Source organism: Leopardus geoffroyi, chromosome C2 (assembly GCF_018350155.1).
Source record: "Leopardus geoffroyi isolate Oge1 chromosome C2, O.geoffroyi_Oge1_pat1.0, whole genome shotgun sequence".
NCBI lineage: Eukaryota > Metazoa > Chordata > Mammalia > Carnivora > Felidae > Leopardus > Leopardus geoffroyi.
The window spans coordinates 152,732,409-152,746,266 of record NC_059333.1 but is presented as its reverse complement, the minus strand read 5'-3'; the positions used below and the strand labels follow the sequence as shown (position 1 = coordinate 152,746,266).

The following is a 13,858-nucleotide window of genomic DNA, read 5'->3' as shown; positions in this document are numbered from 1 at the left end:
GGGTCAAAGAAGAAAAAAAAAATACCTTGTGGCACATGGAAATAGAAGTGTAACATATGAAATTTATTGGATACAACAAAAGCAGTTCTTTTCCCAATTCCCATGCCCTGCCCAAATCACCAACCTCTTGGTTCTGAAAACAAAAGCAGCTCTACAAGGGAAGTACATCATGGATAAATGCCTACCCCAAGAAATAAAAGTCTCAGACAACTTTATACCTCAAGGAACTAGAAAAAAGAAGAACAAATGAAACCTATTTAGCAGAAGGAAGGAAATAACAGACTAGTACAGAAATAAATGAAATAGAGACTACAATAACAATAGAAAAGATCATTGAAACTAAGAGTCAGTTCTTTGAAAAGATAAAATTGACAAACCTTTAGCTAGGTTCACCTAGAAAAAGAGGATTCAAGGAAATGGAAAAAAAAAAAAGAAATAGAAGGGATCATGAGAAACTGCTATGAACAATTATATGCTAGCAAATTGGGCAATTTAGAAGAAATGGATATGTTTCGGAAAACATACAACCTACCAAGACTGAATCATGAAATAGAAAACCTAAACACAACAATTGCTAGTAAAATGGTTGAATCAGTAATCAGAAACCTCCGAACCCTCCAGTACCAGACAGCTTCACTAGTGAATTCTACCAGACTTTGAAAGAAGAACTAATACCAATCCTTCTCAAACTCTTTCAAAAAACATAGAAGAGGTGGGAAACATTAAACATACTTTATGAAGGCAGCATTACCCTGATACCAAAACCAGACAAGAATGCCACAAGAAAATTATAGGCTAATATTCTAGTGGGCATAGATGCAAAAATCTTCAACAAATATCAGTATACTCAGTTCAGCAATACATTATTAAAAGGACCATACACCTTGATGAAGTGGGTCTTATTCCAGAAATGCAAGGTTCGTTCAACATCTGCAAATTAGTCAATGTGATCTACCACATTAACCAAATGTAGGATAAAAATTGTTGGGGCGCCTGGGTGGTGCAGTCGGTTAAGCGTCCGACTTCAGCCAGGTCACGATCTCGCGGTCCGTGAGTTCGAGCCCCGCGTCGGGCTCTGGGGCTGATGGCTCAGAGCCTGGAGCCTGTTTCCGATTCTGTGTCTCCCTCTCTCTCTGCCCCTCCCCCGTTCATGCTCTGTCTCTCTCTGTCCCAAAAATAAATAAACGTTGAAAAAAAAAAATTAAAAAAAAAAAATTGTATCAGGTCAACATGTGGTAAAAACATTTGGCAAAATTCAACATCCATTTATAATTCTCAATGAAGCCAATATAGGGGGAGCATACCTCAACATAATAAAGGCCATATATGACAAGCCCACAGCTAATGTTATACTCAGTAGCAAAAAGCTGAAAGCATTTCCTATAAGATCACAAACAAGGAAAAGATGCCTATTCTCACCATTTTTATTCAATGTAGTTGGAAGTACTAGCCAGAGCAGTTAGGCAAGATAAAGAAATTAAAGTCATCCAAATTAGAAAGCAAGAAGTAAAACTGTCACCATTTGCAGATGGCTTGATATTGAACATAGAAAACCCTAAAGACTCCCATCAGAAAACTGTTACAATATTCAAATTTAGTAAAGTTGCAAAATACAAAATCAGTACACGCAAATCTGTTGCATTTCTGTATGTTAGTAATAAACTATCAGAGAAATTAAAACAATCCTATTTACAGTTGCATCAAAATAAGTAAAATATCTAGTAATAAATTTAATCAAAGAGGTGAAAGACCAGTCAGTATATGGAGAATTACAAGACATTAAAGAAAGAAGCTGAAGACATAGATATTCTTTGCCTATGAATTGGAAGAAATCATATTGTCAAAATGTACTACCCAAAATAATATACAGATTCACTGTAACCCCTACCGAAATTATAATGTCATTTTTCAGAGAAATAGAGCAAACAATCCTAAAATTTGTATGGAATCATAAAAGACTTCAAATAGCCAAAGCAGTCTTAAGAAAGAACAAAGCTGGAGGCATTATGCTCCCCGATTTCAAAGTATAGTATGAAGCTACATTAATTAAAACAGTATGATATTTGCATAAAAACAGACATATAGACTAATGGTACAGAAAAGAAAGCCCAGAAATAAACCCATACAGACATAGGCAATTAATTTTATCATAAAGGAGTTAAGAGTGTACAAGGGGGAAAGGATAGTCTCTTCAATAAATGGTCTTGAGAAAATTAAACAGCCACAAGTAAAAGAATGAAGCTAGAACACCATCTTACATCATATGCAAAAATTAACTCAAATTGAACTAAAGAATGTAAGGCATGAAACCATAAAATACCTAAGAGAAAGCATAGATGGCAAGCCCCTTGATACAGGTCTGATGCCAAAAGCAAAAGCAGCTAAGGCAAAAAATGAACAAATAGGAATATCAAACAAAAAATGTGCACAGCAGGGCGCATGGTGGCTCAGTCAGTTAAGCATCCCAACTTTCAGCTCAGGTCATGATCTCATGGTTCATGGGTTCAAGTCCTGCATCGGGCTCTCTGCAGTCAGCACACCCTGCTTCAGATCCCCTGTACTCCCCCTCTTTGTCCCTCCCTCCCTCCCTCTCTCTCTAAAATAAATAAACATTAAAAAAAAATCTTTTTAAATAATCTGTACAGGAATGCCTGGGTGGCTCAGTCGACTGGGCGACCAACTTCACTCAGGTCATGATCTCACAGATTGTGAGTTCGAGCTCTGCGTCAGGCTCTGTGCTGACAGCTCAGAGCCTGGAACCTGCTTCAGTTCTGTGTCTCCCTCTCAGCCCTTTCCCCGCTCACATTCTCTCTCCTTCAAAAACAAGTAAACGTTAAAAACGATTCTTTTTAAATAAAAAAATCTATACAGCAAAGGATATCAGCAAAATGAAAAGGCATCCTACTGAATGGGAGAAAATATTTACAAGTCATATATCTCATAAGGGACTAATATCCAAAATATATAAAGAACTCCTACAATTCAGTATCGAAAATGAACAATCTGATTAAGAAATGGGTAGAAGATCTGAACATACATTTTCCCCAAAGAAGACATACAATTGCCAACAGATAAATGAGTTATTAGGGAAATGCAAATCAGAACCTCACACACATCGAGATGTCTCACACCTGTTAGAATGGTTATTATCTAAAAGACTGGAAATAACAAGCACTGGCAAGGATGTGGAAAAACCAGAACCCTTATGCACTATTGGTGGGACTGTGAATTGGTGCAGCCGATGGAAAACAGTATTGAGGTTCCTCAGAAAATTTATGGTAGAACTCTTGTATGATCTAGTAATTCCACATCTGGGTATTTATCTGAGGAAAATAAAAACACTAACTTAAAAAGAAATATACATGTTTATTGCAGCATTATTTACAATAGCGAATAATATACAATGGGGAAAGACAGTATCTTAATTAAGTGGTATTGAGAAAATTGGACAGCCACATGCAAAAAAGTGAAGCTGGATTGGATCACTGTCTCACACCGTAGATAAAAATTAAGTCAAAGTGTATCGAAGACTTGAATATGGGGCGCCTAGGTGACTCAGTTGGTTAAGCGTCTGACTTCAGCTTGGGTCACGATCTCGCGTTCGTGAATTCCAGCCCGGGGTCGTGAGTTCCAGCCCCACATCGGGCTCTGTGCTGACAGCTCAGAGCCTGGAGCCTGCTTTGGATTCTATGCCTTCCTCTCTCTCTACCCCTCCCCTGCTCACGCTGTCTCTGTCTCTCAAAAAATAAGTGTTAAAAAAAAAAAAAAAAAGGACTTGAATATAAGACCTGAAATGGTAAAGCTCCTAGAAGAAAACATAGATGGTAATCTCATTGATAAAGGTCTTGGAATGGATAAATTGTGGTGTATACATACAATGGAATACTATTCAGTCATAGAAAATAATGAAATTTTGCCATTTATGATAATATGGATAGACCTTGAGGGTTTTGTCGTATGTGTAGTAAGTCAGACAAATAATGAAATGAAACCTAATATATGTATTAGACACAATGGGGCACCTGGGTGGCTCAGTCGGTTAAGTGTCTGACTTCGCCACAGGTCATGATCTCAGGGTTCGTGAATTCAAGCCCCGCATCCAGCTCCATGCTGACAGCTCAGAGCCTGGAGCCTCCTTCATATTCTGTGTCTCCTTCTCTGTTTGCCTCTCCCGTGTTCGTGCTCTGTCTCTCAAAATTGAATAAACATTAAAAAATTTTTTTTATATTAGACACAAACTCATAGATAGATAGAACAGATTGGTGGTTGCCAGAGGCAGGAATACAGGATAGGAAAAATGGTGAACTATTTTTGTTTTTAGTTTAAATAAATTGAGTCTTTAAGAATAGGGGCTTAAGTAGACATTTCTCCAAAGATATGCAGATTGCTGGTAAGCACATAAGGATGTTCAACATCACTAATCATTAGGGAAATATAAATTTGAGCTACAATGAGATCCCGACTTGGAGCCATCAGGATGGCTGCTATCAAAAAAACCCCCAGGGTGCCTGGGTGGTTCAGTCGGTCAAGTGTGGACTGCTGATTTCATCCAACTCTGGAATTTGGCTCCAGAGGCCATGATCTCGTGGTCGTGAGATGGAGCCCCACATTGGGCTCTGTGCTGACAGCACAGAGCCTACTGGGGCTTCTCTCTCCACCCCTCCCCTGCTCGTGTGCACTACCTCTCTTAATCTCTCTCTCTCTCAAAATAATTAAAAAAAAAAAGAAAAAAAAAATACCAACCCACGACTAGAAAATGCAGATGATGTGGAGACATTGGAACCTTTGGCCACTGTTGGTGGTAACGGAAAATGGCACAGCTGCTGCGGAAAATAATATGGCAGTTCCTCAAAGAATGAGAAACAAAATTACCGGCGTGCCTGGGTGGCTCAGTCTGTTCGGTGTCTGGCTCTTGATTCTGGCTCAGGTCATAATCTCACGGTCCTTAGATTGAGCATGTCGGGCTCCACGCTCAGCGTGGAGCCTGCTTGGGATTAGGGTTCTGTCTCTTTCTCTCCCTCTCTCTCTGCCCTTCCCCCCTCCTTGTTCTACGTACATACATTTATACATTTATACATACATAAAATTACTGTACCGTGTAATGCAGCAGTTCCACTTCTGCGTTTAGAATCCCAAAGAACTGAGAGCAGGGACTCACATAATTATTAGGACACCTACTTTCATAGCACCTTTATTCACCATGGCCAAAATGTGGAAGCAGCCCAAATGTCCCTCAGCGATTGAAAGAATACGCAAAATATGGCACATACACACAGTGGGATATTATTCAGCCTATAAAGTAAGGAAATTTTGTCATATGCTACAAAATGGATGGACATTGGGGACATTATACTAAGTAAAACAACCCAGCTACAAAAGACAAATAGCGTATGATTTTATTTATTCGAGGTCCTTAAGAGTATTCAAAATCATAGAAGCCGAATGTTAGAATGATGGTTGCCCGTGGCTGGGGAGGAGAAGGAGGGGTTACTGTTAATGGGTATAGACTTTTAGTCTGGAAGGACTACGCTAATAGAATGGATTGGAGCAAGGACGAAAATCTGTTGGGATGGGTCTGTGTTAAACTGTGTCTTAATTTAGTCAAGAACCTCAGTGGAAAGAAGAGAAAATGTGTTGTTTGTGGATAGGACTACAGCTATATTATTTTCCTATTTACTTGTGTTAGTTGCCATATTTCTAATAACTTGCTGTTATATCTATTTCAGACTTCGGGGTTAGTGCTTTTTTGGCAACTGGTGGTGATATTACCCGAAATAAAGTGAGAAAGACCTTTGTTGGAACTCCTTGCTGGATGGCACCTGAAGTTATGGAACAGGTTACTCTTTGTCTTTGGTCTTTTAAAAATGGCTTAAAAAATAAATAAATAAATAAATAAATAAATAAATAAATAAATAAAAAATAAATAAATAAAAATGGCTTAAGGTTTTGTTACAGAATGGAAAAAACGGAGTAATGTTTGCTTCTGTTTGGTATACAGGTTCCCCCACTAAGGCAAAGCAGTTTGTTCCTGTGAAACCTTTGATAAGCTGAAATGGTGCAAAGCGAAGAAGCAATTACCATTAATTTATCTGGAAAAATTGTTTAGCGTTCCCAGACCTAAGAAATAACCTCTTTTAGGCTTTTCTGAAAGCAGAGAACACATCTTGCTATTGGATGCACAAAATAAATGGAGATAAAGAGCAGATGTGCACACACTGGGGAAGGAGCTGGGCGGCACCAGTCTCGCTGCTGTGCGCACTGCCTCCGTGACGGCTGGCTATAGGAGCAAACGCGCGATGCCGTTTTCGCTTTTTGCCTTTTTCACAAAAGTAGAAATCCTCCGGATTTCTTTCAGTAAACAGGCACTACTGTTGGTCTTCCGTAGAAGCCAGGTGGCTTAACGGGAACCTTTAAAAAGTAGGGGATACAGGGGCGCTTGGGTGGCTCAGTCGGTTGGGCGTCCGACTTCGGCTCGGGTCATGATCTCACAGTCTGTGAGTTCGAGCCCCGCGTCGGGCTCTGTGCTGACAGCTCGGAGCCCGGAGCCTGATTCGGATTCTGTGTCTCCCTCTCTCTCTCTGCCCCTCCTCTACTCACACCCCTCCCCTGCTCACACTCTGTCTCTCTCAAAAATAAACAAACATTAAAAAAAAAAAAAAAGTAGGGGGTACATGTGCTACACTAACTTTGGGAGATCCGTGTCTCTGTTCCTTGGTTAAGGATCCGTCCACCGTTAACAACAACAGCAAAAAGCCTGTAGATCTTTGTATAAAACTCAGGATTTCTACCACACACAACCTAAGCAATAATATAATGAAGACTGGTCCAATAGTAGTTTCCGCTTTACAAATTAAATGACCTAATCTTTGTACATGTAGTTTCACTGCTCTGGTTTTTGAAGAACTGGTTTTGCCCACAACTCCATTTCCGTTTGCTCTGAAACAACTACAGTCAGATGTCACTCATCTAGCCACCTTACGGATACTCTCCTATTCTCAAATTATGCTCATTCCTTATTTCTTGTTTTACTTGTTTGTTGTCCTGTCATTTGAAGCACTTGGATCTTTCCACCTTGATTTACGTCTTCAGCTTCCCTAGTGTAGTTTCCTCATTCTTCCCCTACCTGTCAGACCCTTTCTCTGGCTTCTTTTCTGTCTTTCCTTCTATGTCCCAGGACCTTGTTCTCGATGCTTCTCTCACTAATGTGTCTCATCTCCACTTCCCACCTATTATATCTTCTTTCTTTCTTTCTTTCTTTCTTTCACGTTTATTCAGTTTTTGATAGAGACAGAGCATGACCGGGGGAGGGGCAGAGTGAGGGAGACACAGAATCTGAAACAGGCTCCAGGCTCTACACTGACAGCAGAGAGCCCGACACAGGGCTCAAACTCACCGACCGTGAGACCATGACCTGAGCTGAAGTCGGACGCTTAACCGACTGAGCCACCCAGGCGCTCACCTATTATATTTTCTAAAGTATATCATGCCAGTCTTATTTCCTAAGCCTCTAGGTGGAGGTTTCCAGCTCCCTATAGATGTTTTACCTAAATGTCCTAGAAATACATCAAAGTTGGTATTGTAGAACCGAATTCACTTTTCACTCCGTTATAATGCCTGTATTCGCCCTGTTGGTGAGGGAAGCATTCCCACCCTAGGGTAATGCTGATGCTGAACACACAACACCTGGTTCTGGGCCTGTGAGACTGACAGCAGTTTATTAGTCGCATACACACATAGCTGCAAGGAGGAGGACACTGCATGTCACATGGGGCTGTATTCAAGAAGAGAGTGAATAAACAGTTGCTGTGGGAAACAGGCTTTGTAGTATCGAGAGAGTGAGGTGCTCCTCGGTTTCCTTGTGAGGGTGTGATTGGCTCATAGGGTTAACTCTGAGGGCTGGTCGGGGGCTGAAGCCTGCTACTCAAGGCTAAGCAGGAACTTTGCTTGTCCAGGTAATAAGCAAGGTTGTTGGGCTAGGGGACTTTACCCTCGGGAACAGACTGGAGAGGGGAACTTGCACTTGGCTCATTAGAGGCCCACCAAGGCAGCACATCATATGGAGCTTTAATTCCAGGTCTCAAACCACACCCCACCCTACCCCACCCCCACCAACCTATTTCTTCTCCTGTGTTGCTTAGGATGGAAAATGGAAATATTTAATTTTATAATGTGCTCGTGCCAGTATAAAAGGAAAGAAATTCGGCAACATGGTCACATTAAGAACTTTGAAAATATTCACACCCCTTGTATCTTTTTTCATTATAAGTTATGGAACAGGTTAAAATAGTACCATAACAGGATAAAACAATACCGTAACATAGAAAATTTGGAAAACAGGACTTACCACTACTGCCTAACAATTTTGTTCTAGTTCTTTTCCTAAAAAAACCAAATAGAGGGGCCCCTGGGTGGCTCAGTCAGATAAGTGTCTGATTCGGCTCAGGTTATGATCTTGCGGTTCATGGGTTCAAGCCCCGCATCAGGCTCTGTGCTGACAGCTCAGAACCTAGAGCCCGCTTCAGATTCTGTGTCTCCCTCTCTCTCTGCCCCTCCCCCACTCACACTTTGTCTCTCTCAAAAATAAACATTAAAAAATGTTTTTTTAAGAAAAAATTTTTAAAAAACATAGTCTATGTACTTTTATAATAGTATCAAAACTTGTGAAGAATTTTGTGTTCTTTTTTCTTCGTAAATGCTTTATCACAAGTGATTTTCCATATTTTCATATAGAATTCATTTACATTGCTTTTAGTTGACTATGTAACATTTCTTTTAACTGACTATCCCATACTTAACAATTTCACCATTTCTGGGGAACATTTATTGGGATTGCTTTTTCTTCTTCTGTTACCAAGTATAGTTAGCTTTTGCTTACTCTAGATTACTTTAATGGTTTAAAACTTGGCCCCTGGGTAGCTCAGTTGGTTGGGCGTCCAACTTCAGCTCGGGTCATGATCTCACGGTTTGTGGGTTCAAGTCCCACGTCAGGCTCTGTGCTGACAGTTTAGAGCCTGGAACCTGCTTCAGATTCTTGTCTCCCTCTCTTTCTGCCCCTCTCCTGCTCGTGCTCTGTTTCTCTCTCTCAAAAATAAATAAGTATAAAAAATTTTTTTAATTAAAAAAAGCTTATGAACACTTTCGTGGTTCTTGATACATATTAGAAGCTTCTTTTATTTTTTTTTTTAAATTTTTTTTTCTAACGCTTATTTTTGAGACAGAGAGAGATAGAGCGTGAACGGGGGAGGGTCAGAGAGAGGGAGACACAGAATCTGAAACAGGCTCCAGGCTCTGAGCTGTCAGCACAGAGCCCGACGCGGGGCTTGAACTCACGGACCGCAAAATCATGACCTGAGCCGCTTAACCGACTGAGCCACCCAGGCGCCCCTAGAAGCTTCCTTTTAAAAGTACTTTTAGGGGCACCTGGCTGGCTCAGTCATAAGAGCATGTAACGCTTGATCTCGGGGTTGTGGGTTCAAGCCCCAGGCTGGGTGTAGAGATTACTAAAAAGAGAAATAAAATAAAAGTGCTTTTAGGGTGGCAAAAGTAATCATGTACATCTTTATGTTCTTTCCAGGTCCGAGGCTATGATTTCAAAGCGGACATCTGGAGTTTCGGGATCACAGCAATTGAACTGGCCACCGGGGCAGCTCCTTATCATAAATATCCACCAATGAAGGTGAGGTTCACAGTCAACATCCTACCCCAGCCCATGTCCCAGTTTCTTTTCAGAGACTAATCCTAGGAGTGAATGGATTTGAAAAGGATAAGTTTTTATAACTGTAAAGTGGGAAGCTATTTTGAGGACAGAGGAATGGTTTATTTCTCAAAAGGAGGTGGGGGAGGAGATGAGGTTTACTTTTCATCCATTGCCGGCAGTGACTCCAGAATTGTAGCCAAACACATACATGTTAGCCTGTTTGCTCGGAATGAGAAATACCTCCAGCTTTTAGTAATTCCATTTCAGTAAAAGATAAATTGAATCTGAAAAGCAAGTGTTAATTCTAACTACAACCCCTTTTTATTCCCTATTTTATTTTAAAGTAGTGTTGACTTTGTGTTTAGAAAAATGGCTTATGCTTATGGGGTGCCAGGGTGGCTCAGTCGACTAAGCATCCGACTTCCACTCAGCCCATGATCTTGTAGTTCAGGGGTTTGGGCTCCATGTCAGCCTCTGCGCTGACAGCTAGGAGTCTGGACCCTGCTTCGGATTCTCTATCTCCCTCCCTCCCTTTCTCTCTCTGCTCTTCCCCCACTGTGTTCTCTGTCTCAAAAACAAATGAATAAACTTAAAAAAACAAAAGAAAAATGGCTTACGCTTTTATAAAAAAGTCACACGGTCTAGAAAAACATAAATCACCCCCAATCCCACCACATAAATATGACCTTCATTACTTACACCTCAGTGCATCAAGCTAGTATGTTGCCATGAAAGTCAGAGAAGGAAGAGATTTAGCATGGACAGAATAATCAAAATAGTCAGTTACTGCAGAGAAGGTGGAAGACTGAGAAGTGAAAAAGGCCGTAGCTCTATTAAGGAGGCAGCATCAGCGATTTCTGGGATCCAAGTGCCGGAGGAGTTCTGGGAAGAGAAGGCCAGGTTACAAGGGGTCATGTTAAAACAGAGCCAGGAATAGGTAAAATCAGCCATGGTTTTACTTGTTATTTTATTTTATTTTATTATTTTGCTAGGATTCTACTTTATTTATTTATTTATTTATTTATTTATTTATTTATTTATTTATAAATGTTTGTTTTTGAGAGAGTGCAAGCGAGGGGGGGCAGAGAGAGAGCGACAGAGGATCCCAAGCGGGCTGCACACTGACAGGCTGACAGCAGCGAGCCTGACTCCGGGCTTGAACCCACGAACTGCAAGATCATGACCTGAGCTGAAGTTGGGTGCTCAACCGACTGAGCCACCCAGGCGCCCTGACGTTACATTTTTTTTTAAAGTAGTTTGGCAGTATGAGAATAGGGACAGAGGAGGAGCCTGAGTGGCTCAGTTGGTGAAGTGTCTGACTCTTGATTTCAGCTAAGGTCATTATATCGTGGTTCATGAGTTCAAACCCCACATCAGGCTCTGTGCTGACAGTGGAGAGCCTGCTTGGGATTCTCTGTCTGTCTGTCTGTCTGTCTCTGCCCCTCCCCTTCTTGCTCTTGAAACAGAGAGAGAGAGAGAGAGAGAGAGAGAAAGAGAAAGAAAGAAAGAAAGAAAGAAAGAAAGAAAAAGAAAGAAGAAAAAGAAAAAGAAAGAAAGAAAGAAAGAAAGAAAAAAAAGAAAAGAAAAAGAAAGAAAGAAAGGGAGGGAGGGAGGGAGGGAGGGAGGAAGGAGGGAAGGAAGGAAAAGAAAAAAGAAAGGAAGGAAGGAAGGAGGCAAGGAAGGGGACAGAGGACCTGAAGAAAGGGGTGTTGTGTTTTGTTTTGTTTTTTAATGTTTCTTTATTTTGAGAGTGAGAGAGGGTGAGCAGAGGAGGGACAGAGAGGGAACCATGAGATCACGATCTACGCCAGAGTCAGATACTGAACAGACTGAGCCACACAGGCACCCCGTGAAGAAAGGTTTCTAACTAAAGGACATTCATTGCTAATACTGTTGAGCCCTTGCAACAGTTACTGTTACCTGGGAAGCCAACTGTCTGTAGGATATTGTTTGTGTGGAAAAGGTCTAAATAACAGTGTTCCAAACAACTGGTCTAGATGTGAACTTTCAGAAAATACAGCCTCATGTATTGTGAGGTTGTCTATATTGAAGAATCTTGGCCACAGTACTTTACTGAATCTTCACAAGTTTATATTGTATCGAAAATTCTTCCAGGTTTTAATGCTGACACTACAAAATGATCCTCCTTCTCTGGAAACTGGCGTTCAAGATAAAGAAATGCTGAAAAAATATGGAAAATCATTTAGGAAAATGATTTCATTGTGCCTTCAAAAGGATCCAGAAAAAAGGTAAAATATGAGATAAAGGTTAGGTTTGTCTTCATCAAATATGTGAACCATTGTGGGAAGTCGAAGTATCACATACCTACATTCATGTGCAGAAAATTATTTCTGCGTATTCACATATATTTATTTAAATATAAACTTTAGAAAAAATATACAGAGACTATTACACTAGATTGGAAATGAATTAATTACTTTCTCCCTTCTTTTTAGTATACAGTGTATACTCTAAATAGTTCAGCTATTTCCTGGTTACGTTTTTATAAATCTGTACATTGTGAACTCTCTGTGTTAATAAAATGCCAAGTTAGTGGGAGGACTTGTTTTCAGCTTGTACTTAAAAGTTATGAGCAAACAAGTATCTTAATGCTGTTTACAATTTTAATAACAAAAGAAATACACATAGCCAATGTTATATCTCAGGCCACGTAATCATATATGTATTTCCTTATTGGAAAGATTTTAGTAATCATACCAAAAATTCATAGCCCTTACTTGTTAACACTAGACAGATTGGATGCCAAGTAAGTGAATAAACATGATCATCTAATGTGTGTATCTTTATGAATTAAACAGAATCAAATATGTTGGAAGTCACTGAGTACAACCTTTTATCTGTGAGGTCAACCAGCTACCTAGTCATTGAGGTGGGACTTGAATCCAAAACTTCTGATCCTGAACTAGGGTTCAGTTTGTTCTGTATCTCATTTTTCTGTTTCACATACATATTCCACTCAGTTTTTTAGCACTAAGAATTTTTAAATTTTGATTTCTGTGAAGATCAACAAAAATAAAAGATTTCAATTGAAGTCATGTCTTCAGTATACTTAATGGGGCTTCAGAATTTATTGTTGGAAATATTAGAAAAGGTAAGAAAAATAGGTAGCAAAGGTCAAACTTGGACCATTAGAACTTTGTTTCTGAACAAATTGGTATAAAAGATAGGAGACTTTTGGGGCGCCTGGGTGGCGCAGTCGGTTAAGCGTCCGACTTCAGCCAGGTCACGATCTCGCGGTCCGTGAGTTCGAGCCCCACGTCGGGCTCTGGGCTGATGGCTCAGAGCCTGGAGCCTGTTTCCGATTCTGTGTCTCCCTCTCTCTCTGCCCCTTCCCCGTTCATGCTCTGTCTCTCTCTGTCCCAAAAATAAATAAACGTTGAAAAAAAAAAAATTTAAAAAAAAAAGATAGGAGACTTTTGCTTCTGCTTTAGTTAATTAACTAAAATAACAGAATTTGTCACAAACACCTATAAATGCTGAACAAATTTATCAAATTAAAAAAAAAAAAAACAAATCGGGGAAGAAATATCATGAACCAATCCTGTGGCCGCCCTCAGTGGGACACTGTTCCTTTTAATAACCTACTCGGTTAGATTTCAAACTCCCACGGGGGACTGGAAATGAGATCTTGGGTCCAGCCATTGGGGTTCTGAACTGAGATCCCTGCTTAAGACTAAGACCTCCACAAGTCAGCCCTCTGAGTAAAAGGATGGACCAGAAAACAAAATATGTGTCCACCATCACAAAGACACAACAAAAACTTGTCTTGAATAATCAAATCCTCTGACCTGGACTTTGTGTAGGTCGACAGTCTGAATTTATACTACCCATATTATCCAGGAACCCACAAGATTAAAGAGTAAAAAAGAATTATTGCCAAGCCAGTTTTATTTCTGACAGAAGCAACTAGGAAACTGTACTGTTCGAACTGTTCCAAACTCGAGGTCCATGAGATTCCTCCAAATGATGCCCCATTGACGAGATCACAGTCCGAAATTATAAAACACACAGTAAGATAGTACACAGCAAACTAGAGTCTGCAGACGCAGCGAACAGGAGAATCAGTGCTCCAGAAGCTTTGGATCATGCAGAGATACTTGAAGAATCTATAAAATAAGTGTGTGTATTTATTTATTTATT

The 13,858-nt window shown here is 40.2% G+C and overlaps 1 protein-coding gene across 1 annotated transcript in view; it reads left to right on the top strand.

Annotated features, from left to right (window-relative positions):
* OXSR1 (oxidative stress responsive kinase 1) overlaps positions 1 to 13,858 on the top strand; it is a 104,995-nt gene that overhangs the window by 64,370 nt on the left and 26,767 nt on the right. Inside the window, exons 6-8 of the mRNA XM_045436552.1 lie at positions 5,727 to 5,836; positions 9,575 to 9,676; positions 11,813 to 11,946. Of these exons, the coding sequence (XP_045292508.1) occupies positions 5,727 to 5,836; positions 9,575 to 9,676; positions 11,813 to 11,946 (346 nt within the window). The remainder of the gene's footprint in view (positions 1 to 5,726; positions 5,837 to 9,574; positions 9,677 to 11,812; positions 11,947 to 13,858) is intronic.